Source organism: Psammomys obesus, unplaced genomic scaffold, assembly GCF_907164565.1.
Source record: "Psammomys obesus unplaced genomic scaffold, mPsaObe1.curated_primary_1811, whole genome shotgun sequence".
Taxonomy (NCBI): Eukaryota; Metazoa; Chordata; class Mammalia; order Rodentia; family Muridae; genus Psammomys; species Psammomys obesus.
The window spans coordinates 16,092,452-16,119,530 of record NW_026596091.1 but is presented as its reverse complement, the minus strand read 5'-3'; the positions used below and the strand labels follow the sequence as shown (position 1 = coordinate 16,119,530).

The 27,079-nt window shown below is 40.6% G+C and overlaps 1 protein-coding gene across 3 annotated transcripts in view; it reads right to left on the bottom strand.

Annotated features, from left to right (window-relative positions):
- Positions 1-27,079, bottom strand: part of Poc1b (POC1 centriolar protein B) — a 134,181-nt gene that overhangs the window by 31,049 nt on the left and 76,053 nt on the right. For 2 of the 3 annotated variants that reach the window (XM_055627775.1, XM_055627773.1), the window contains 4 exons: positions 19,635-19,768; positions 16,170-16,238; positions 15,170-15,319; positions 6,271-6,351 (listed from right to left, as the gene is read on the bottom strand). In XM_055627775.1, the coding sequence (XP_055483750.1) occupies positions 6,271-6,351; positions 15,170-15,319; positions 16,170-16,238; positions 19,635-19,768 (434 nt within the window). The remainder of the gene's footprint in view (positions 1-6,270; positions 6,352-15,169; positions 15,320-16,169; positions 16,239-19,634; positions 19,769-27,079) is intronic. The other variant, XM_055627774.1, reaches the window with a different exon arrangement.

Genomic DNA, 27,079 nt, shown 5'->3' with positions numbered 1-27,079 from the left:
GAGTACTGCAGGAAGTTAGAGGCAGAAACAAGACCTGCAACTTCCATACCTCCAGTGCCCAGAAAAGTGCTCATTTTCTAAAGGGATTTGCAACATTTATGTACTCTGCCAGGCAGCCAATAGTATATTATAAAGAATCCTTTCATAGAGTTTACTGTTTTAAAAAATACACTTACCCTAGGAAAATTAAAACAAACAAACAAAAATAAAAAAAAAAACAACAAACAAAAACCTCTCTTGTCACCAGGAGTAAAGAAATGGAACAAAGTATTAGCTAACCAGGACAACTGATACAAAGTTGACTTGTACATAATTTTTGGTAAATCTATTGAATTTTCTTTCCCTGTGACTTTGAAAGTTAAAGAAGCTCAAATTAGCAATTTCTGAGTGTTACACCACAAGTAAATAACTTGGACTTACTGTCATGATTTTTACTGAAGAGATTAATGTAGGTAGAAAATGACAATCTTGGCCTGCACCATTTTCCTGCACAGAGAGATTAATTGAAGGCTAAGACAACGAGAGCTCTGTTCTGAGAAAGGACGCATGCTCCTTTAACACACATTTCTGTTGTTGGTGCCTTAACATCAATCTCAAAGCATGAAAGGCCAGTTTTGCATTTAAAACTTTAGCAGATTCCACAACACATGGCCCTGATGTGCTGTAAGAGCAAGGACCTAACTAATCTGGAAAGCTTTCCCCATTTCTGTTTCTTCTATGTTAAAGACTGAATCGAAAAAAAAAAGAAAAAAAAGAAAAAAGAAAATGTTTTCTACCTGACAGAAGACATGTGAACACTCATTTCTTTCCTCATTTACTTTTGTTAAGTATGCACCTTCTAGCTCTTCAATGCTTTTGACAATTTAATTATTTAACATATTGAAATTTTGTAAGGAGGACTAATTTTAAGATACTTCCTCAATCTTTAAAAAAATTTTCCCTTTTATTCCCACTAAGCACACCTTACAATCTAACATTCAACATCATTATGTAACGATTGATGCATTTACTATTGGTTGAAATAAAGACAAACGGCCTTTAATGGAAGAAAGTTACATCGAGGGAGGCACCAGTTAGGAGAGTCCAGAGGCCAGGGTCACATGGTCACCTGTGTACTTCCTTCCAAACCCCCAGTTCACCAGCAGGACACAGACACTGCAGGGCCACGGAAACAGTGCTCAGAAACACACAAACTCGCCTGTTTCCTATAGCCTGCCAACAGAGCTGGTCAGAAATCCTATGTGCTAAACTTAACAAATCAAACACATCCTGATAAGCTGTTGCAGAGTTTAAAATCCCTAAAAAGACCCTGACCTACTCCAGAGTGAGAAGATGCCTGTGAGTAACACAGGAGAGTTAGCCCAGGGAAAGGGAAAGGCGGCAGTAGGCTATTCCACCATGACTTCCAGGTGCGCCTGTTTTTTTTTTTTTTTTTTTTTTTTTTTTTTTTTTTAAGATTTATTTATTTATTTGTGTGGATGTTTTAGCCTGTGTGTATGTTTGTACAGGAGACAGTGTTAGATGCCCTGGAACTGGAGTTACAGATAGGTGCTAGTGGCCATGTGGGTTCTGGAAATTGAACCCGGAATTTCCAGAGAGGAGTCAGTACTCTTAATGTACTCTTTAGCCTGCACGTGCATTTTAAGTTGTCAAAATTCTGTTTTAGTTTAGAGACATTTGGATTTCAGACACTGTGTTCTTTCAAATAAGTCCTTCCCAATCTTTGCTTACATAAGCAGTTAGAAACTGAAATAACTCTGAGCTGGTTACACAATGTTGTCCGGTAACCAGGATGTACCGTTGTCACAACACCAGAGGAAATATTCTGTCGGCAAATCTACTCGCCCTGTGTCCGAATGTGTCCATACCACATTATTTTGTAGGTAGTATGTACCATATGGTCCATGAAAGCGGGCAACCTTTCTCTTCTCTCAAATAGGCTGACGCAAAAAAGAAGCCAATATACTTTGCTGAGAAATGTGAATCTAAGTGCCGTTAGACAGTGCACTTCCCAAAGTCACAGGAAAGGCAGAGGATCTCCTTCCCCTGTGTCTAGAACCCAAGACAAGAAAACCACAATTGTTTTTCTCTCCATGGCTCTTTGTCAAAATGACGCTGAACCAGAAGATCTTCCCAGCTGCCCTAAGATTATTCAGGGCTACACCTTACTGTCCCCTGGGAGTGGAGGTAGGCAATCCCACAGCTGACATCCAATCTGTCAGGAAATCCTCTTGGCTCTGCCTTCAGATATCGTCAGAACCCTGCCATCCACGAGTGCCTCCCCTGCTCCTGCCTTGTGTCAAGCCACCACTGCCCAAGCTGGTTATTTCCTTAGTTCTCTAGTTATTGTCCTTTACCCCATTGCCACAGCAGTACTTCCTTACTCAGATGGCACCTGCCATGTGACAGGTGTCTTGCCCACACTCCCGAAGCCTCCTGCCATTGTCCAAAGCCTGGAGTGCTTTTCTTCTGTGGGGTTTTGATACACTATCCAAATACACTTAGGTTTTTAATCTGAAACTTGCCTGTTTCCCTAAGATACAAAATGGAGCTTTTGGGACAGGTTTTAATTTACTGTTTCTTTCTCAATTCTTTAGAGCCAAGAATGGGGAACAACACAGAATAGCTCCTGGACATTTACTGGGGGACATGGATATATATGAGTGTGCATCCTTCCAGGATTTGGTCACATCTGCCACCTATTGGGCAAAGCAATGTAAAGGACCAAAACTTACAGGTGTGGAGTTCAAGGACACCCAGAAGTAAAGCCACACCACAGGGAGGGAGGAACAGATTGGGGAGTGTGTGCATGCGTGCATGCACACACACATGGAGGTGGGGGAGGAGCAAGCTGCAGGAGGAGAGATGGATATCCAGAAGTAGATTACAGTACATTTTATTATCTTGGTGCACATTTTCAAAAAATTTTAAAAGAATATATTAAACCTTGTCCTGCTTTCCTGAAATTTCCAGTAAAACATCCTACCTATCTCTGCTCAGTCTAAAGGGAGATTTCTCCTGGAAGTCCTCTATTGTCCTCTCCAGGCAACTAATAATCTCTTCTGGAACACTGCCTCTGCCAGCATTTCTATACTTGACATCAAGAACCCTGTTTTGTTCCCTCCACCGCTACCTTATTTTGCCCGCTGAGGGTGGGTGCTGCCGAGCAGCCCCGCGGCAGCACCTTGCACACTTCTCCTGGCAGCCCGTCTTCATCTGGCCACTGGTTTAAAGAACTGCACATCCGGGGATTTTTTTTTTTTTTTTTGGGAATGTAACTTTAACTTTTCAGTTTACTATAAATAATTAATTTGATCTGAAATGCTGTACCTAACTCTAAAGAAAGGCATAGGTGTTACATTTATGCTATGCATTGCAGCCAGGATAAAGATGAAGACAAAAGAACGTGAGAGTGTTGACTGCATTCTGTTCATCTACCTGTAGGACAAATAATAAAACTAATACATTAAAACTTCAGACTAAGCTGTCGGGAGTGGTGCACGCCTGTAATCCCAGCACTTGGGAGGCAGAAGCAGGTGACTTTCTGTGAGTTCGAGGCCAGCCTGGTCTACAAAGCAAGTTCCAGGACAGCTAGGGCTACACAGAGAAACCCTGTCTCAACCCCCCCAACCCCCAAACCTTAAGACTATATTTTACCTGAAAGTAACAAGTTTCTTTGTGTGTGTGTGTGTGTGTGTGTGTGTGTGTGTGTGTGTGCGCGCGCCTGGCTGTAGGCAGAAGTGTGCAGGTAAATGTGGAAACCAGAGGTCATGTTCAGGTGTCATTCTTGGAGGCTATCCACTCTGTCTTTTGAGACTCGGTCTCTGAAGGGCCTGGAACTTGCTAAGTAGGCTGGACCATCTGGCCAGGCTCTCCTCAGCGGCAGGGTTACTGGCTCTCACCACCAGGCCCAGCTTCATTGATTTGGGGAGCTCAGATTCTCCTGTTCACATGGCATGTACTTTGCAGATGGTGCCATCTCTTCAGTCCCAACAAACTTCTATTTTACTCCTATTTGAGAAGAGTAGCAAAGAGGATCTGGCACCCTACCCTGTGTAGCCATGTCATAGACAGTAAGTGCTAAATGCTTATCTTATGTACAGTTGTTCCCCATATTAGGGATGGAAGCAGGGGTTCAAACATGGCAGCCAAACTTCAAGTACTGAACTAAATCCCAGACATCCCTAATTCAAAATTTAATGGCAGAACCTTGTTCTAGTTCTATGAAGATACTGACTCAAACCAAAATCCTGAAGAAAAGGCTCTTTAAAAAAAAGCCAGAAAACTACATAGTAAGTGACTTGATATAATCAAAATAAAGATTAAGGCATTTGAGAAGATAAACATTTAAAAACCATGTCTATATAATTGCCAATACCAACCTTTTGCAGAGAAACATTTGGGGAAGGGTACAACCAAACTTTAAATATACAGATTGGTAACAACTGATTTTGACTCCCAAATATTATATCAAAATTTCTGCCAGGCGTTAGAGACAGAAGTGCAAGCCACAAATACCAACTGTTATACCGCATGCCTTAATTTCTTCTCAATAGTAAGATACTAGAGGAAAGCTAAGTCTCACTTTAGTGTGCCTTTCATGTACTAGGTAAGTTACTATGGACATATAACCCCAGCCCTTAGTCTTTTGGCATAGAGTCTTACTGTATAACTCATGGTGGCCTCAAACTCAAACCCTCTTTCCTCTGACTCCCAAATTCTAAGATGAGAGAGATGTGCTACAGTGTCTGGCATCACTATTTTTAAAACCAATTCCCTGGAATCTTTCATGTGAAGTGTAGTCACCAATGTTAGACTGGCTTTGTTTCACACAGTTCAGCTAGTGCTCCATCTTTGTAGATAACTACTCTATTCAGTTTTACTCATGTTTCATAACAACTGTCAAACTTGTCATGTTTGGTACCCACAGATACCATGTAAACTAGCTGATTCTGGTTACTCTGGGATAAGCACTCTTCTGTCCTAGTTGGGGACTGGCCCACATTGCAGCAAACCATGAGTATGCTTAGAGTCTCCAAGTCCTGAGTTTTTGCAATGCTTAAAGGGCACTGGCAGAAAGACTGGAGCTCAAAAAGTCGAACAAAAAGGTTTAATGATCAGAGATAGTTTCTAGGTCAAGAATAGTAAATTTTAGTCTGCTGAATTTGTCATAAGGAGAAGGCCCATGTCATAAGCTACCTACCTACAGTATAAAACAACTCACTGGACTACGTAAGGTCAATGGCATGTGTTATGTCAAATTTGTTGAAGACTATGGAAAAAGCATGTGGCAAGTTTAAGAAAGCTAGCTAATGTTTGACTTAACAAGTCATTCATTCATGCAGAAATGCTGATGGGGCTATGTACGTGAGCATGCTAAGTGCACAGACCAGCTTCCCCAGTAAGCCCTGACCTCCCCTTTGATAAGGAGCACCTGGCTGCTACCATGTGGTTCTTGTTACTGCACCTTCTTGTGAGAAGAATGTCCTCTGCCCAACATTAGTGCTGAGAGGGCACTTCGAAACTCGAGTACTTCCTGGTACAGGCGGAACTCATCTGCAGAGACACTATTTTTGGAATCTACTCGACTCTACGTCAGGCTGTGGTTCTTTAAAATTTCACCCACAATACTGGACTAAATGGACAGCTTAGCAGCAGTATTGTCAAAAGCAACACTGTTCTTCCTGTTCTCATAGCAAGGCTTGTGCTAATCAGCAGGGTTACCTGTGATTTGTTTAGAAGAGCAAACAGACTCAGGATATAGCTCAAGCTATTTCTGAAGCCTACATTCAGAATGCAGAATATACAGATACTTTTTATAAACAAAATTACAAGTAATAGTGATACTTTATTTCTGGACGATCCATCAAGAGATTAACAAAAAATAGGGGTGGAGGGGGGAAAGGAACTGCTGTCCTTAGAGCTTCTAAAGGCAACAAGGCAGGGAGTCTACTCTGGGACAGCAGTGTAAGGCAGGGGCGGCAGGGAAACAAGGAGCAGGGAGCAGGGGCGGCAGGGGAACAAGGAGCAGGGAGACAGAGGGTAAATTAGACTGACTTTAAGGTCTTTAAAGGAAAAGCTGTTCTGCAAATGGTTGCTGCTCCCTCTGGTGGCTGTTTAGAAGCTTATAAACGACTTCTATATAAAGGCCTGCTATGATGAAATGATAGGTTTCTCAGCTGACATTTTATCCCTGTCCCACATACTTTTGAAGGAAATAACTGTAATAAATAATTTAACACTGATTTAGTTAGAGAAAAGAAAACTTACTGTGGTTGAATCAAACGAAATGACATCTACAACAGGGGGAGAAGAACTCTGCAGATCCATTACTTCAAGTTTTGGATTAATCTGTGTACACATATATAATACGTTAATGTGACACCTTCTATCATAAGAAACCATGTACTATTTGTAAAAAAAAAAACAAACTGTAGAGCGTTCATAATATATTCTAAGACAAAGCATATACTCATTGATAAACACACAAGTACTGGCAAAATATGAATTCACTAAACCTACCAACGTACATGAAACTGACAATTCATCTACAGAGGAATAGAAAGTAGAAAGACCCACCTCAAGGGATGCAGAAAAAATCCTAGCCAGTACATTAAAACAAGAAAAAAAAATAGAATGTTAAGATGTAAGAATCAGAAAGTAATAAATTTTTTTTCAAAATGCAGTGATGGCTGACGGAGAAGCAAACAGAATGTACCACTGGGTCCTCAGCGCCACTAAGAGAACTGAAGCGCACTACTATACCCACTCAACACACAAACCCAAATGCATTTCAACATGAAGTTAAAATATGGACGGTAATACCATGAAGATGAAGAAAATTCCCCAAATATTTATGGGAAAAACTAAGACTTCATTGTCATTAAAAAAAGGAACAAGTAAACAGAAAGCTATACCACAGCTAGATCGGATGCAAGATACGCTATAGGTGGGAAAGAAGCATAGTCAGACTCAATGGCAACATTAGTTAATAGAGAAGGAAGACTGACAATTCTAAAAATTGGCTAGGTCCATGGATCCCTGCTAGGCAGGGTAGGCAGGAAATAAGTAGAACCCGAAATGTGATGATCAAACTATAAAACCAATAGGAACAAACAAGTAATATCTTTATTATAACCAGGATGGAGAATGACATCTGAGAAACGGAAAAAGCAAAACAATAAGGCAAGGGGAAAACAATGGAACAGGAGATATGATGATGTCTAATATAAAAGGGGCAAATATCTAAAAGCTATACAAAAAGCTTATACATGGAAATATAGAAAACAAATCTCCATGGGAGAAAAAAAAATCTACAGGAATTAAAACCTACAGGCTGATGAGTTTATCTGCATCAACTCATTATAAAGGTGCCCAGCAGCATTATTCACAACAAAAGTGACAGTTAAAAGAAACGCCATTTTGGAAACTAGAGTGTTCTACACTGCCAGCAGCGCACACAGCGCTTTGAAGCAGCATGGACTGTGAGCGCTACTGTGGGGACTGCCTGTAAGGTAACGTCACTGAAACACAACATGGCTGTAAAGATGAGCAGCACACAGCTCTGTACGACATGTAAGTGTGTCAATTCATGTTATATCCACACATCTCAAGGCTTTTTATATGAATAAAAAGGCAAATTGCAGAAAAACATACTCAATATATCCCCATTTACAAAATTATGTTTCTGACCATTCAAAAGTAAACAATATTTAATTATAGATCTGAAAACACATATGTATGAAAATTACAGAAAAGAGGGAATGATTTTCTGTATTGATGACTGCCTCTGAGGAGAGTTATTTCAAAGGCCCCAAAACAAACCAAATAAAATCCAATCGCCCTTGAAGAAGTTAGCCACGGACAACAGGATGACAGGACTTTATAGCATACCAGTGGTCCAGCACTCTGTTTAGGGCCCCAGAAAAAACTTCTAGCACATTGCTCAGTGACAAAGGATACTTAGGAAGGAAACACAGTTTAATACAGCTTCTCAACACAAAAATGGAAACAAACAAAAGAAAGAAAATGTTAAAAAACTAGTCAGAGATCAGGGTGAGACAAAGAGCTGCCCCTGTGCCCTGGCAGAGCATAGGCATGGTGCAAATGAACAAATGCGCAGAGGCAGGAAAAAAGAGACACACGACGGAGTGGGAAAAGGCCAACTCAAAGAAATTTGGGGAAACCATGAGGCTGGAGTCTAAAGTGCTTTAGAGAGACCTATTAGGGAGACGGGGGACAGTACTAACGTCTTAGTGGGCTGAACCCCTGGCAAACAACTGACCTTTAAAGCAGTCAGGCTTGATGGGCACAGCTGAAGTTATAATTACTACACTTTATTTATATCTCTCTGTGTGAGAGCGCATGCATGCTTATGTATGTGAGTGCACCATTGTACATGTGTGAAGGTTTAAGGTCAACTTGTGAGATTTGTTTTTCTTTTCCATCCACCATGTGAATCGTAGGGATTAGACTCAGCTGACAGGTGGGCTGCAAATGCCTTAACCTGCTGAGCCTGCTTTATACCTGCTGGCCTGGTTTTGTTTTGGGGACCTATCGTACCACAAGCTGGCCTTAAACTCCTGTTCCTTTTTCCTTTGCCTCCCAAGCATTGTACTTCCAGGCATGTGTGTCACCATGCTCTGTCCTCCAGCTGTGGTTTAGAAATGCTAACCTCATCTTATAATGCTCCGGCTCACTGTGTTAAAGTAGAGGTGTACCAACACATTGAAGAGGGGTAAACTTGTTTTTGAGAAGGATGGAGGACACTGGCCCAGTTGTCCAACACCTCTTCTTCCTTCCAGCTGTTTTCTAGTAGAAAACAAACATGTCCTCATCCATCTCTGTGAGGAGGAGACATCTGGGCTGACTTAATTCCTTTTAGTCTGAGCTGAGCTGGTCAGAGAGACATTTTACTCTTTTCTCTACTGCCACCTAGTGTAGATATTAAAATGGCCACCACTTGGTTTTCTTCCTCTGAAATAGAAACTGCTCGGAAAGTTTAAGCCACAGACTACAAAAAAATCGGTGTCTCCTGTGAAAAGTCTTTGATTTCAGACAAGTTTGGACTCTATGTAACTGACAGTATTTTACTACACTGTAGCACAATTGCTGCACATACATCATGCTGTCTTGAAATGGAGTGGGACTCAGAGTCTGGGTTCTCAGCAGCCCAACGGGGGTTGACAACTGGATTTTTATGAATGAGAAGGTTGTATAGAACCTTCAAGAACCCTCACACTGACCTGAGGGTCTACCGAGAAGTTCAAGAACATCAATACCCGCACTAGCACAGTCTGTAATGTTTCCCTAGACTACAAGTTTCTGAAGAGCTAGGAACGAGCCCTTACAGCTTCGACCTCCAGTGTAGACACATCAGTGTCTGATCGCTGGGCCAGACTGTAACTTCTACGAAGCTGAAGCTCTGCAACAGATGGGAAAGGGTGTACAACGAGACAGAGGGCCAGGGTTGCAGCTACAGGGCTGTTAGCTACTAGCTTCAGCTCCAAATCACTCCAATTCTCATGTAGATAAAAACATTACTGATTTTCAATGTTTGTAGCACTATTAAATAATTCATGTAAAGACATGGAAAAATATTGTATAGGCATTATGTATTCTTATTACTATTATTATCATATACATGCCTTAGGACATTTACTGAGGCCAAAACAGTTTAAGCGTATACTTCAGCTAGAATTAAAATACAGAATTGGTAGTCAGGCAATTATATTTTTGCCCTCAGTGGTAATGTTTTTAACCTTATTAGCAGATTAAGGTAAAAACCTGATCTAAGATTTGAAGATTTATATGACTACAACAGAATTTTCAACAATGAATCATGGTCAGGCCATTATAAAATATTTACTTAAATGAAAGGACTGTTCTGTCCTGCTAGCTAATATATAGAATTTCATATGCAATTTATATATTATGTGATATTCAAGTGGCCATTTGGCAGTTGAAAGCAAACAAGATGTTTATTTTATTAATAATTTTGATGTAAGTGCGTTCCCTTCTAATATTCTGTCTAAGTCTAGAATAACTGTGAGACCCTAGTCTCACAAAGATTATCATCATCCCTTAAGAAGGCTTTCTGGTTTTCTCATTAAATATGCAAAAGAGGAATAGACAGTGCCATGCAAATGTACTATCATGAATACACTTTGAAAGGAAAGTTGTTTGTTTGTTTTTTTTCTGGGACAATACAGTATAGTTCTCTTATGGCAGGGAGACACGGTTGACATGAAATACTACTACTAAAGTATATAGGCTTCTATGAAGTATGAAGACACTCATGTAAAAACTGGGTCCCAAAAACATGGAAAGACACTGTTCTCATGCTTAATTTTAATCAGGATGGGGGTTCAGCTCCATGTCTGTCAGTAGACCAGGTGAGACACAGGGAGGCTTCTGTACTCCATGAGGTCTTTCACGCAGTGTCCTCTGGTGGATGCTCAAGCAGTTTGGCTGTCACCCTTCTGTCTATGTAAGGATTAGCAATTCATACATCTAGCAGAGAGAGCAGAGATCTGAGCTCCTGCAGGGTTCCTTACCTTCAAACAAATAAAGCACTTTAGGCTGGCAAGCCAGTGGGCTTTGCAAGGGCCAAACAATTTTATGCAGAAGGTTAAGAAAACATAGTAAGTACATAGCATGTTTATCTTTCAGACCTAGAAAGGTGAACATGGTACATAATCACTTATAAGTGGACAGCAGTTAGAAAGTACAGGATAACTATGCTACAATCCACAGACCCAAAGAAGCTCAAGGAAGGCCCAGAAAGGATCTCACTAAGAAGGGAAAAGAGGATAGATATTGAGGGGGTTGATGGATGGAGGGAACCTGCTGAGGGAGGGCTTGGGGATGGGAGCAGGAGGGATCAAGGGGAGGAGGACTGAGGGAGAGAGTACTAAGATAGAAAGAACTAGTGGGGCGGGCATCTCTGGGACAAGCTAGAGACCTAGGAAAATGGAAACTCTCAGGAACCTATGAGGGTAACCCTAGCTAAATCTCCTAGCAACAGGCAATATGGAGCCTGAACCAGCCATCTTCTATAACCAGAAAAGACTTCCAGTGGACGGAAAACATTAGACCCACAATTTGTCCTGCCAACATGATTATGCAGGGGTAAAGATGGAGCAGAAACTAAGGTCAAGGACACTACAAGAAAACATACAGAACCAACTAACATGGGCCAATAGGAGCTCACAGAGACTGAACCACCAAACCAAGCATACATGGGACAGACCTAGGCTCTCTGCACATATGGAACAGTGGTGCAGCTTGGTCTTCATGTAGGACTCCTAACAGCAGCAGCAGAAGCTGTCTCTGACTCTGTTGCCCTCTTTGGGATCTCTTTTCCCTAACTGGGCTGCCTTGCCCAGCCACAATAGCAGAAGATGCACCTAGTCCTACTACAACTTGATATACCAAGACAGGCTGATACCCATGGAAGGCTTGCCCTTTTCTGTGGAGAAAGGGAGAACAGGAGGCCAGCAGGGAGGGAAGTTTTATTGGTATGTAAAATAAATTAAGTAGTTAAAAAAAGAAAACATAGCAATATATAAAGCATAGGGAATCTATACTGCTCAAAACCCAAAAATAAAACACTCATGACTACTAAAAAGAAGAGAAGTTACTTCAATACTATGATAAAAAAAATAATTTTTTAAATTTTCATTAAATTCTGAACACAGAATGTTTTCATTTTAAAATTATTTTTGAAATAATATAAGTGTACTTTTCTAAAGCTTTGACAGAAAACTTTTTTCAATTTTTTAAAATTAATTAATTTGTTTTTTATCCACTTTACACCCGGTGGTAGCCCCATCCCTTCTCCCCTCCCTGTCCCACTCTCCTTTCTCCCCCCATCACCTATTCCTCAGAGAAGGGGAGCTCCCTTTCCCATCCACCCCAGCTCATCAAGCTGCATCAGGACTGAGCTTGTCCTCTTCCCCTGTGGCCTGGCAAGGCAGTCCTGCCAGGGGACAGTGACTGAAAAGCTGGCAAGTGAGTCCTTGTCCAATGCAGTCCCCACTTCCCTTACTAGAGAACCTGCACGAATCCTCAGATGCCATCTGCTACATCTTTGTAGCGAGCCTCGGTCCAGTTCATACACGGTCCTTGGTTGATGCTTCAGTTTGACAGAAAACTTAACCCACAGAATTAAGTATTTTTAAGCATAATTTATCATAAGTGGGCACAGTATTTCTCTCCTGATCTAAGGTTTTAATTTTAAATTAAGCAGTTTTTTTTTTCTTTCTGCAAGGGATATATATATTCATTAACTTGAAAAATTTAAATATAACTTGATATCCAATGATTTTTATAATGCTAAAAATAAGCTTTGTACAAAAAAAACATCATATTTTGCTTTATTGTGAGCTTATTTTTAAAATTAGGTGATTGGCTGTTTATACAAAGAATCCTTTTACTTCTCTGGCACAGCATCTGGAGGTGTTTTAAAAAAGTCAGTCACATGAGTACCTCCAGGTGATTTAAACAGCATACCCAAGGCCAACTTCCTTGGGGCCATACAAAATGTTCAGGCTTGTTCTCTGCATTACACACAGTGCAACTGTCCCCTCATTTCATAATGAAAAGGCAGCTTTTGATAGAAATAAGTGCACATGAGAAAAGTTCAGCCAGGAGTGTCTTCACACAGCCTGGGTCATCCTGACCGCTGCACCACACAAAGAAGCCTGGCTGGTTTCAGGGCTCTCAACGGAAGAGTCAGAGCAAGCGACTCAGTCAACTTGTTGACACTGTGAAGTCTAGCTCTCTAAAATGACTGGAACTGATAGTAAATCCCAGAGCAGATGGCTTGACAGCACAATGTCAAGGAAAGACCACTCAGCTGGAAACCTGTAGCTTTATTACATGTCACCTGGCTGAGTGCCATGTAAGTGACAGGGCCAGGGACTTCTTCACTCTGACCACGCCCAGACAAGTCGTAGAAATAAAGTCCAGGTAAAAGCCACCAAGGACCGAAAAAACAGCTTTTGTAACACAAGAAAAGGACACTTAAGAAACACACACACACACACACACACACACACACACACACACACACACACACATACACACACTTATTTTGTATGAGTATATGAACATAAGAAGCCAACAAATACATTTAATAACTAACAACTGAGGAAAAAATTACATTCTTGGACTGGAGAGATGACTCAGTGGTTAAAAGCAGGCTGCTTCTCCAGAGTACCTAGGTTTGATTTCCAGCATCCACAGAGCACTCCCAATCATCTGTCACTCCAGTTCCAAGGGATCTGCTGCCCTCTTTTGGCCTCTGCGGGCACTGAATGCACATAGTGCACAGTCATGCAGGCAAAACACCCATACACATGAAATAAGAATAAATCATTATTTTTAAAAATATGTATTCTTTTGTTCAAAGAACAAAAGGAAAAATGAGGGCTAAGCTCTGTGGTAGATCTCCCGTAGCATGTATGAGTCCTTGTTGGAGCCCCAGCATCAAATGCACACAGGCAGGCAGGCAGGCACAAAATGATGGCATAGTAAAAACATTTAATAAAGCATAGCGGTTTAATGTTCAGGTGACTATCCAAAAGGATAAAAATTACAGACAAGAATTAAAAATTAATACTGTCAATAAGAAATAACACCAGAAATTCCCAAATATGGATGAATTAGACAAAATTTAAGAAACAATCTCCTAGGTATGAAGAACATGTATAAGTCCCAGCACTTGGGGATCAGGAATTCAAGGCCAGTCTGAGATAGTGCTGAGACCCCTATTTCAAAACCAGCAAAGAAAGCAAAACTACCAGAGCTTAGGGTATGTATACTTCAAATGAGAGCAACAAGAAGGCCCAAGAAAAACCAAGAGTGATGAAAACAAAGCTAAGAAAGTGATTGAGTGGAAAATAGAAAGTGGGTTGGAGTGTCTCAGGCTACTGTGCAAATTAAGTCTCAGCAGTGTGTGCTGGATGCAGAAGCCTGTGACCTGAGCACTTGGGAAGCAGCAACAGGCAGATTAAGAGTTCAAGGTTATCCTCCACTACAGTTCAAGGCCAGTCTAAGCTAAGGGCTCAGAAACCAAAACAAGAAAACACAAGAAAGCAAAATAAATACTCTAAAACCCAAAGTCTGTAATGAAAGAAGAGCAAACTCAAATGCGCAGGAAAACAGTGATTTCTGGTGTTAGCTCTTGGGACAGAAACAGACTTAAAAATAGAATCATACAAGACAGACTCAGAGCCTAACATGAGGTAATGACTCAGCAAAATAAATTTTTCTTTGAAGGGAAAAAACTTAAATTGATTTCAACAAATGCTTTCTGTTAAACTGATAAGACTCCAACAGTGGCTCATGCCTGTAATCCTGGTACTTGGGACACTGAAGCAGGAGGATTGCTCTTGAGTTCAAGGCCAATATAGTACATAAAGTGAGAATCCAATGAACCACTCCCAGAAAGCTATTTTCACTTAGGAAGTAAGTATGTGTGTGTGTGTGTGTGTGTGTGTGTGTGTGTCTGTGTAAGCCAGAGGACAACTTGTGGTAGTTAGGTTCTCTTTCCACCATGTGGCATCTGTGGATTGAAGTTAGACCATGTCAGGCTTAGTGTGGCAAGTGTCTTTATTGCAGGCTTGTAAAGGTAAATATGTGTGTGTGTGTGTGTGTGCGCGCGCACGCGCATGCGAGTCTGTGTGCATGTAAGCACTAAAATGGTCTCAATTATTATATTTAGTGATAAATATTTTCTTTAAATGTTCATAGGTGGTTTTGTTTGTTTGGCTGCTTCAATTGCTGTTATAAAAATGCTGTTATAATTGCCTTTTAATCCTAGTCTCATGATGCTCATCAGACAACCTTCTTAAAAGTGACTGGTTAGGAAACAAGTTAAGACTCTGCAGCCTTAGATTTGATTTCCCATTTTTATTGCTGTCAACACAATTTTTAGCTTTATTTCTGAGCCTTCAAAAAGTGAACCTAAGAGCTGTTGACCTTATCACACACTACCGTACACCCATGCTTTTATTTTATTAGTGGAAACAACAGACTTCCTCAGAGTGTTGCTATCTGGGGGCAGGACTAAGTCTTGCATACCTCAGTCTAATTTTAAGGAGCTGGTTCACTAACAGCCCTGCAGTGACCACGAAGTGTAGGATCATGCGCACAGCATACTCACTTCAACAGTGCCCTTGTCATCTTGGTGGGCGTGTGGCGACCGTGGGTAGATGTCAAGAAGGTGTGGCGAGGACTCAAAGTGCAACCTTTTCAGGTTTCTTCTAGGATCTTTACAGTGTAACTGCGTGAAGTTAGTTTTCCACAGCAAGACCTACAGAGAGTCAATGGCATTAGTACTTACTGACTCGCATATAAATAACAGAGCTGATTTTAAAAAGTCAAAGAGGCAGAACTGCCCTGAACAGTCAGAACAGCTGTGCGTAGAGATACGCATGCCTGTCACTGCTCTTTATTATTTCAGGCAGGGAGGAGAGTTAGCATCTGAATTGCCTTTGTGCCCAACTTAAAATCCCTATGTTGAGCTGGATGAGGCAGACATGCAGCTGGGAGGCAGAGGCAGGTGGATCATTGTAGGTTTGAAGCCAGCCTGGTCTACATAGTGAGTTCTAGGCCAGTCAGTGATACACAGTGAGACCCTGTCTTAAAAATACTGCCCTCAAACCCAAACTAAACTAAACCAAACAAAATTCTTAGGTAGGCAATATTTTATAAACTCAAAACATTTCTCCCTGCCCCTCACCAAAAACCCCACACCATGTTTTTGACTTGCCCATTGATTTTATTTACTAATCTGGCTATGAATAATTTTTGGTCATCTCTTGTATATATACATTTGCTGCAGCAATGACCTAGATTTATATCCTCAGGAGGTTCAATATTTGAAGAAACAAGACGTACAGCAAAATCTTAGGCAGTAAGTCAGGTGAAAGAACGTTGAAACTGGGCACGCAGTAAATGTCTACTAAATGTATTATTTACGATAACTATACCAAGAGAAAATACCTGTAGAATTCTTGTGCCTGTTCAACTAGATCTATTTCAGTTATGTGACAGCAAACCTGTCACCAACTTAACCTAAAAACCCACTGACGATCATCTCAACAGACACAAACCAGCTAGTAAGGGCATAAGGTCTGTCCATAAATCAAAGATGTACAGACCTGCGTATCTGCACCGCCTGATGCAAACAGCTCTCCGTCCTTCGAAAACGAAACAGTAAAGACAGGTCCCTAAAAGACAAAAGGAGGTAAAGGAAAAAAGTACTGAGAGCTGTTTCCTCATGGCTAACAGGACTGAGTACCACCTTTGCTTTTTATACACTGACTAGTGTCTGATGGATACCAAGTAGCTAAAAATGGTGGCTGGGTACAAATAAAGAACCGCCCCAAGTATGTGAGAACACAAGTAAGTGATAAGAGGCAAAAGAATGGAATGGCCTTAAAAAAAAGAAAAAGCTTGCATATGTATAAGCTGTTAGAATTTCTGTTAAGCCTTTTCTAGCTTTCTGGTTTGTATTTAACCAATTACTAATAAAAACTGAACAACGTAATGGGACTGAGGCTACATAAACACAGGTTATTTCCCGACCATAACAGACTCACTGAGAGCTCTCTTCTGAAGCAGGCTACAGGCAGCCACTAAAAGTTTAAGAGCAGGATACAGGGGGAGAGCTGTGAGTAATAACAAATCAACACCACAACCACGAGGATGAGCAACTAGAATACCACAGAACAGTTGGAGGCCACTGGGGAAGTTGCTGACATTTTCAACTGAGAGATAAGAGGACTTAAAATTAAATGATTCCTGAGAAGTTGGTTATCTCTACTTTGGGACCAAGGTACATAATCTCTCAGTCCACCAGGACAGAAGGAATTATTTTAACATACACTTAAAGAATATACCAAATTTTGGAGAAAACATTTTGCTTTATTTAAATATACTCCGTGTTATGCTTTGAGTATAAAATGTCCCCATAGGCTTTTCTATTTGAACACGTAATCCCAAGCTGGTGATACTGTCAACAAAGGCATGGAATCTTCAGGAGTGAAGAGAGTACATCACTGTGGTGTGCTTCCCAGTTTTATAACCTGGTCCCACTCCCTGTTCTCCCCGCCACACTCTTTCTCTCAGCTTCCAGATCACCAATGCAGTATGACAGGCTGGCCTCATGCTCCTCTGGATGACTCCCTGGCACACTGTGCCCCTTCTAGAACCGTAATGGGAATAAGTCTTTTCTCACATCAGCTGCTTGTCAGGGTTTCTTATCGAAGCAACAGTCACCCTGCCACAGAGTTCGGCTGTTGCAGCTTCATAAACACCTTTATCTCCAGATGAGAAACATCATCTGTGTGCAGTGTTTTTCTCCTAAATGTGGTTCTACCGTTGTCCTAATTATGTAGTATTACTTTATAGATATCTCAACCCTTGGCCATTGTTGACTGATTGTATTTATTTGCCTTAAACTTGTGTGTCTGCACAAAGCTGGATCTGCTTTGCCCTAAGCCTGTTATAAAACAAAAGAGCAGAGCAGGAAATTGGGTAGGGCAGATGAGGCAGAGTGAAGCCTTATCTTTTAGACCTCGAAGCCCATTCTATTTTGAGATATGAGAGCTTGTACTCACCTAAAAGAAAATACCCAATGAACAAAGCAAAAAACAAGTACTTTATTCTAAAAAGTTTACAAATTTGTATATTTACCCACAAGAGAAGACTAGTTTACAGACTTAAAATGTATCAATCTCTTTTCCTTTAGTTAAAACAACTGAGAAGTGAGACAAAAGAATAAGGAATAGTAGAAGCAAAATATCAGCTTTGTCTCCAGTAAGTTTGTTAAAAAAGACTATGGTGCATCTGGCAGGCAAATGGGTGTTCTAGAGATAGTATGTGGAATGAACCAGGCATGATGGCCTAGTGATAGGCAACACTGAATGCTCAGATGTGGCCAATTGGCAGCTCAGTCTCTATGTGGATCTCTGAGTGAGGTGATCAGGGGCTGCCTCTATCATGAACTCAGCTGACTCCTGTGTGATCACTCGCCCTTGATGATGCTGCCTTGCCAGGCCATTAAGAAAAAGGTTCTAGGCAGTCCTGATGAGACTTAACAAGCTATGAGCAGATGGCAATGGTGGAGAACTCCCCCTTTCAGTGGTCTAGGGTAAGGGGATGAGGGGAAGAGGGAGGGAGGTTAGGACTGGGGAAGTTGATGGAGGGGGCTTCAATTGGAATATATAATGAATAAATTGTGAAAAGAAATAAAATAAAAAAGAATTAGCGGAGGGAAACACCAAAGGCAGGCTCATGGCTGAGGGCAGGGAGAAGGTGTCAGGCTCTGATTGCTAAATTTCTTTGAAACTCACCAATCAGATCGATGGAAGGAAGGATGGGGAGAGGACTAAGAGCTGAGTATGGGAGCTAGGGAACCAGTAGCCATATGAGGGGAGAGACAAGAAGTATCCACCTCCATCTAAGCAGGTTAGCCTGTGCTACTGAAAGAGCAATAGTAGTTACTTGTTTTTTTCTCATGTATTTTATTCACTTTACATCCTTGCAGACCTTTCCCTCCGTCCCTCCCAGTTCTACTCTCTCCCTCCCCATTCCCATCTACTTTTTTCCTCAGAAAAGGGGAGCTCCCATGCACCCCAGCTCATCAAGTTGCATCAGGACTGAACATGTCCTTTTCCCCTGTGGCCCATCAAACCAGTCTTGCCAGGGGAAAGTGATCTAAAACCTGCAAGTGAGTCCCTGTCTGATGCAGCCCCCACTTTCCTTAGTAGAGGACCCACTTGAAGCCTAACCTGCCCATCTGCTTACATCTTTGTAAGGGGCGTAGGTCCTTAGTTTATGCTTCAAGCAGACCTCTCTGGGAGCTGCTTAGTTGGGTCTGTTGTTTTTCTTGTGGAGCTCCTGCCTGTCACTTCTGGGTCCTTTTCTTTTTCTTTCCACTATTCTCCAAAACTTACTATGCCTCGACCAACAACATCTGGCTGTGAGTCTCACAATCTATTTTGAAGCTGCTGGGTAGAGTCTTTAAGAGAGTAACTCTGACACGCTCTTGTCTGTAAGCTTAGCAGAATATCCTTCATAGTGTCAGGGGACGACACTCTTGATAGGGTGGGTCTTTGGTTGGGTCAGGCATCGGTTGGACATTCCCTCAATCTCTGCTCTATCTGTTCTATCTTTATCCCTGCACATCTCATAGGCAGGGTAAATTCTGGGTAGAATTTTTTGTGGGTGGGTTGGTGTTTCCTGCCCTTTAATAGAAGACTAGTCTAGTTAGATGTTGTCCTCTTCAGTCTCTATGGTTTCTGCTACTAGGAGTCTCTGCTTGAATCCTCTCATATCTTCCCAGGAGCCTACCCTGACTTAGGTCTCCAGCTTGTCATAAAGATATTCCCACGCTAGTAGTAATTACTTAATGAATGAATGAATTGGTTTTCAAGAGCAACAATAAATATTATTTTTAAGAATTGCTTCAGAGATTAAAAACTTAGAAGTAAAAATAATCAAATTATAGGAGTAGCAGCAAATGTACATTACTACTAAAAGAAATAATAAAGGCATATAGTAAAGAGGACCAGAACTTAAAGTGTACCTCATTTGGGAAACAGAAATCTTAGTACTGATACCGTATGTCCTTGAAGTGTATATATGAGTCTTCCCTCTAGGAGATCCAGAATCTTAAGTGTTCCATCAGAAGAGGCAGTGACGAGGCTGTTACCCAAAGGATGGAATGACAGACAGTTCACACCGCCGCTGTGAACTAATTTGTAGAAAAGAAACACAAAAAATTCAGAAAACAATGGCTTATGTCAAGAGATCTTTAACATCATAACTGTAATTTGATATATTATAATTGACCATCTTTATGATATTGTTAATTTTTTTCAGAGAATAATTCTTAAGTTTGAACATGTCCTTTGCTTTATCAGCAGCTTTATTGTGAAAATAAGAATCAGTCCGAGGCAGTACCTCTAAAAGAGCAAAATCACTGTAGCTCACTGAAGCAGGTTAAATATTCTGACATCATGTGGCATTAGGCCTCCAGTTAACATGGCACAATAACTCCAGAAACGAGGCTACATCACGTAATGAAAATCTTATTAGACACACAGCTATAAAGTATTTGGCTATATTACGAAAATAATTACTAGCAGATCATTATCAGCTCATACAAATCCTCTAATTTAGCCTTAAATTAAATTTGAAAAGCATTTGGGGGCTCGGGACTAAGGAGTGGTGAGTGCGGAGGCGTTTGTGAAGGGGAGTCTTGTTCCCAAGTAGGAGGAGTCACTGTGGACACCATCCTTCCAATAGGAGGCAGTATTAACACAATGTTCAAAAAGTATGTTTTTTTTTTTTTTGTTTTTTTTTTTAATTTGTGTGTTCTATTTAAATATACTATGTTGTCCCAAAGTCTTAAGTTGGGTCTCTCAATTTTTCTATGTTTAAAATGAAAGAACTAGTGATATCTATTAAGGATAGTGTAAGGGTTTACTAAGTTCTCTTCTACATAAAAATCATGGACTACATGAAACAAGTGGTAGGTATTATTTTCATGTGCAACAACAATGTGGTTTTAATATGCATCTAATACTAACCAAGAAAACCATTCCCATCTCTTTCAGCTTTAGTACACCCACCCAGAAGGAAGTGATTTCCTCTAAGTCAGTTATTCCCATTCATTTGGGCTCTCATTATCTTACATTACTGATTTTCACACAGTATAAACAACCAGCACTTGAAAACTCCCATAGTAACTTTTTTTGTTTGTTTGTTTACAATCCCCAAGTCAGTTTTAAAGTCCCTTTAAAAAGATAGACAGGATTGGGGGTCAGGGGCGGACATGACACCAGACCTCTATCTAGTCCTCTTTCTGGTGTGGTCTCACTGACTAAATCTCACCCTGCTTTTCAGCATTCTTCCTCTCCTTAATTGGCATTATGGGGCTGTGTGGCCAAGCCAAGCTTTTAGGAGCTGCCAGGGCCAACGCTTGTATCCTAAACTCTATGCTTACAATTTGTCAAGCTGAACCAGGACCAAAGAAGCCTCTTGGCATCAGCCACTCAAGCAAGCCATGCCTGGATGAAGGGGCTGAAGATTGGTGGGTCTACAGGGCTGCTGAAATAGGTTTTATTCCCGGTACCTTTCTTATCTCTCCATGTTGGCTATGTTCTTCTGCTTTCTATTTGGATTTGGTGAGGTGGAGGAAAGAGTACTGAGTACTTCCAGCCCTGAGTACTGACCTTTAAGCTCTTCCAATCAGTGTACCTGAGCCCTGCTCTTTCTTCTCCCTCTCAGCTTGGAGAGTCTGTTGAGCCGTCTGGGTTCTTTCTGGACTTGTCTGAATTCTGAGGTTCCTTGTCTTCTAAGCCACTATGGAGTTTTTAAACAATTTGGAGATTTGCCAGTATGACAGAGATGGCTGTGTTCTGTAATTGTGTGTCGGCAACTAGTAGGGAATGGATGCAAGGTACACAGAAAAGTAGCTGTGCTTGAGATATCTTACTGGAGTTTGTACAACCATGGGATATGAAGTTTGTGCTTTCTTGGAACTCTTAGGGAGTATTCTCACTTGTCTTTTGTAACTTTGGTGGTTTATCTAAGATACCACTATGAATCATGTAAACTGTTTTTGTCTGCCTTATCATCTTTACTCTATGTTAGTCTATGATGTACAGTTTGATGGACATTGAAAATTGGATGGCTACTGCAACAGTCTATTTAGAAATTTATTGAATAGAAAAGACAAACGCTTGATTCTGGCCCACTCTTAATGGGGTGTCAGGCCACATGCTGTGCTAAGGTCTTATAGGGAACCACAAAGCCCTTTATTTGCTTGGAAGGACCCCAACATTCAACCAAGAGCTGTTCACTTTGAACTCCTTGGTGTTGGGGCTTTCTGAGACACGTCAGAAGGGATAGCTGGCCCACTGTGACACTGTCAGAATGAATCACTATTAAACATCCCTTCAAACTGGCCCAAAACTTTTGGTGAATATCTGTACTTGCTTTGACTACCAAGGTGAGCTTCCAGTCAAGTCAAAAGATGATTAAGAAAGCAGGGGCAAAACTTTACCCGACTTTGGTTTCCTGAATATGAGTGGCAAGCCTGTGGCAACTTCTGCACCAAACCAAACCAAACCAAACCAAACAAAAAAAAGGCCACACATTAAAATTGCTGTTCTTGGAATGTCTAATTTGAAATGTGTAAACCAGCGTGCTTTTGTGGTGATTTCTGGACTACATAAATATATAGGAGCCGTTGCCTTGTCTGTGTGTCATCTTTTTCCCCATATTCATTTCTCTACTTTGCTGCCATTTTGTAGGAAAGGAAAGGAAAGGAAAGAAGGAAGGAAGGAAGGAAGGAAGGAAGAAAGAAAGAAAGAAAGTTTTTTAAGGGTTTTTTTTTTTTTTTTTTTTTTAGCAAGGCCTAGCTGACATGCAGAGTTAAATGTAGAGGTTGGAACTGGAGGGAGAAGGAGAGGGAAAGTTCATTTCAATACCAAGCTGATGATGCTTGCTTAGATAAGGCTTAAAAGAGGCATTTACAGATTGGTTATGTAGGCAGGTGATCTTAATTTGTATCATTCTGTCATAAACTCAATTGAATCCATCTCTCATTTGCAGTGCATTTAAACTATTAACAAATGTGTTCTATAAATTGCCAATGTTCAGAGAAATGGATGAAAATTGCTTTCATCTAGATGAGGATTCTTGAATCTTTACTGAGAGTCAGATTATTTAGAGTTACAATTTTAATTAATATATAGAATTCTATATCCAGGAAATACAAAAGACTTTAAGCCTTAGAGGGAAATCTATTAAAAGGCCTAGGTATTTTATCCTATTAAAAAGTAACTTTGGGGCTGCAGAGGTAGTAGAGTTGCAAGGCCCTCAGTTTAATTCCTAGTACTTAAAAAATCCAATTACCTAACTTCAAAAAGCTTTTGGAAAAGGTGTTTCAAAACATAAATTTATCTAAACGATTTTCTAAGGTCAAAAGTTAATGCACTGTTGTAAAAACAGAACCGAATTCTCTGTATCTAAAGCAACAAGACTTAAAATAAACCACTATTGTTCTGTTCGTAGTAACATTTACAAGAAAGAACTGGCGAGGAGGACAAAGCTGCATTTCATTGAGATCACTGTGCTTTCTGCTGACCTTAAAGTTTCTTGAATACTAAAAACCATGTTAACAAACCCAAGGTTCTCGTAAGTGTCTGTTACAGTTAAAGCCTTCAAAGCGATTGCTTTACAAACTACCATCTAAAAGCAATTCTATTATGTTACATTTAGTATCTTATATGTCTGGAAATGGATAGGGTACATGTCAGAATTTCACCAATATGTGAAAAATGCAGACTTAAAAACATGCTTCTTTAAATAATAATCTGTTTGGCTTGTGCAAGTAAGCATTTTGGGTTTTGAAATATGAAATACACATTGACAACAGAAGATAAGTCTATGTGTGTCACTAGCACTGAGCTTCTGTGGGGGCTGCTCTGATGCTTGTACTTTGATGCTAATTACTAGCCTTCGGATCTGGTTACTATCCTTGTATAAACCTGCCTAAGACAGTATTCCTGGTTGGTTAATAAAAAAGGCCTGTACCTGGGCAGGATGGAAGAAGGTGGGAGTGGCCAAGGATCCTGGGCTTTGGGAAACAGGAGAACCACAGGAGGGGAGGAGAAACAGAAAGGGAGAAAGAGAAACCCATGATGGGGTAGAGAAAAGGAACCACATGGGCAGACAGGACTCCAACAGTGGCATGAAAAGAAGTGATTCTGATGAAGGATAAGCAAGTATTTACGGAATTATGGACAAGAAGCAGCCCAATTAGGAATGGTTAAGGTGGATGGCATTGGGTTGGGGATGGGAGGTAGATGGGGAGGTTACTAAGATGGTGTAGGTGGTACACCTGCCCAGCCCAAGGTAAGTAGGGAATTATAAAATCTAACAGGTGCCTGTGTCTTACTGATTGTGATAACTGGTTAAATAATACTACCGTAATAATCATACAGTAAATAACAAACATATTTAGCCTCACACCATTTTTTTATTTTCCACAACAGGCCTTAAATCTGTAAGCAATCTAAAAATCTTACTTTCTGCCTATAGATTTGTTATCTTACTAAGTCAAGAATTCTAAATTTTTGCTTCAAAAAAAGATTATAAACTTATAATCATGAAATGGGTGGCTGTGATGCAAGTGGTTATTGGCTCCTTGGTATGTGGAATGTATTTATGTTCCTTGAATATATAAGCTTTCTAGAATGTACTCTTTTAAATATTTATTTTTTATATTAATTACAGTTTATTCACTTTGTATCCCAGCTGTAGACTGCTCATTCATTCTCTCCCAATCCCACCCTCCCTACCTCATCTCCTTCCCGTGCCCCTCTCCAAGTCCACTGATAGGGGAGGTCCTCCTCCCCTTCCATCTGACCCCAGCTTATCAGGTCTCATCAGGACTGGCTGCATTGTCCTCCTCTGTGGCCTGGAAAGGCTGTTCCCTGCTCAGGGGGAGATGATCAGGGGGAGATGACCAGCCACTGAGTTCATGTGAGAGACATTCCCCGTTCCCCTTACTAGGGTACCCACTTGGATACTGAGCTGCCAAGGGCTACATCTGAGCAGGGGTTCTAGGTTATCTCCATTCATGGTCCTTGATTGGTGTATCAGTCTTGGAAAAGACCCCTGGGACCAGAATTTTTGGTTCTGTTGCTCTTCTTGTGGAGCTCCAGACCCTCCGGGTCTTACCATCTCCCCCTTCTTTCATAAGATTCCCTGCACTCTGCCCAAAGTTTGGTTATGAGTATCAGCATCTGCTTTGATACACTCCTGGGTAGAGTCTTTCAGAGGCCCTCTGTAGTAGGCTCCTGTCCTTTTTCCTGTTTTCTCCTTATTCCAATGTCCATCCTATTTGTCTTTCTGAGTGAGGATTGATCATCTTACCCAGGGTCCTCTTTCTTGCTTAGCTTCTTTAGTGTACAGATTTTAGTATGATTATCCTACTACTTATAAGTGAGTATATACCGTGTGTGTCTTTCTGCTTCTAGGATACCTCACTCAGGATGATCTTTCTAGATCCCACCATTTGCCTGAAAATTTCATGATTTCTTTGTTTTTAATTGCTGAGTGTGTAAATGTATCAAATTTCTGTATCCATTCCTCAACTGAGGGATATCTGGGTTGTTTCTAGCTTCTGGCTATTATGAATAAAGCTGCTATGAACACGGTTGAGTAAATGTCCTTGTTATGTACTTGAGCAAAATTTGGGTATATGCCTAGGAGTGGTATAGCTGGATTTTGAGGAAACACTATTCCTAATTGTCTAAGAAAGCGTCAGATTGATTTCCAAAGTGGTTGTACAAGTATACATTCCCACCAGCAATGGAGGAGGGTTCCCCTTTCTCCACATCTTCTCCAGCACGCATGGTCACTTGAATTTTGATCTTAGCCATTCTGATGTGTGTGAGGTGAAATCTTAAGGTTGTTTTGATTTGCATTTCCCTGATGACTAAGGACATTGCACATTTCTTTAAGTGTTTCTCTGTCAATCTATATTCCTCTACAAAGAATTCTAAACCTGAACAATATCTACTCAGCAACCCAGCCATACAGAAGATACTAGAAGGGAAACTCCAATCCAACAAAAACAACTACACCCAAGAAAACATAGGATATAGATAATTTCACAACAAAAAATTAAAAGAAAACAAGCAATGAAACAAAGTAACACCAGCAATTCCACAATAAAAGAAACTAATATTCAGTGGTCGCTATTATCTATCAACATCAATGGACTCAACTCTCCAATAAAAAGACACAGACTAACAGAATGGTTACAGAAACAGGATCCAACATTCTGCTGCATCCAAGAAACACACCTCTGCAACAAAGATAAACACTACCTCAGAGCAAAGAGCTGGAAAAATGTTTTTTAAGCAAATGGACCCAGAAAACAAGTGGGGATAGCTATTCTAATATCTAATAAAATAGACTTTCAACCAAAATTAATCAAAAAAGATGAGGAAGGGCACTTCATTCTCATCAAAGGAAAAATCCTCCAGGAGGATATCATGTTCTGAATATCTATGCCACAAATACAAGAGCACCTACATTTGTAAATGAAACATTATTAAAGCTTAAATCATACTTTTTTATTTTTATTTTTTTAATTTATTATTATTTTTTAAGACAGGGATTCTCTGGGTAGCCTCGGCTATCCTGGAATTCCTCTATAGAACTGGCTGGTCTCAAACTCACAGAGACCTGCCTGCCTCTTCCTCCCTAGTGCTGGGATTAAAGGTGTGTGACACCCCAAAACTTAGACTACAAATCTTAAGAGCACACTCTGCTACGCTGATGCTTTCCAAACCTGAACTGTGTGTGTGTTCTCTAGTTGAGTGTAGCAGGCCAGTCTTTCTTTACTACTCTCCATATTATTGTTTTGAAAGACAATTTTCCCTGAACCATGGCTCATCATTTTGGCTAAAATGGCTACTCACCAAGAGCTTGGGTCTCCTATCTCTGCCCACACAGAACTGGGGTTATGTGTATTGTTGCACATGGCTTTTACAAGTTTTGGGGATTTGAACTCAGGTCCTCACGTTTTGCACAGCAAGCACTTTACCCACTTAGCCGTCTCCACTACCCACTCTAAAATTGTTAGTGGTACCAATCTTTCCCAGGCTTGTATTCATGAGTTCCCAATTGTTCCTTGCCTTTCATTTCTATGCAGTTAACTAGAATGTCTCACTTTATATCCTTCAAGCAGCAGAGTAAGTCCTAGTAATTTCCTAGGAAATGGACGATGGGCATCTAAGGGGCACATTTCCAAACAAGTCCTTTTACTGTAATTAGAAAATGCTTGTTTTTTCCCATATAACAAAATTACTTGTCTGTATGTTTTTTTCAGGGCTGTCCATTTGGTATCGGATAATCAATTGGTGTGCTCTTCTCTGGGGAAAAGACTACTTCTCCCACTGTCAGCATTCTTGGCTGCCTACAGTTCTTATTTATTTATTTATTTATTTATTTATTTATTTATTTATTTATTTATTTATTT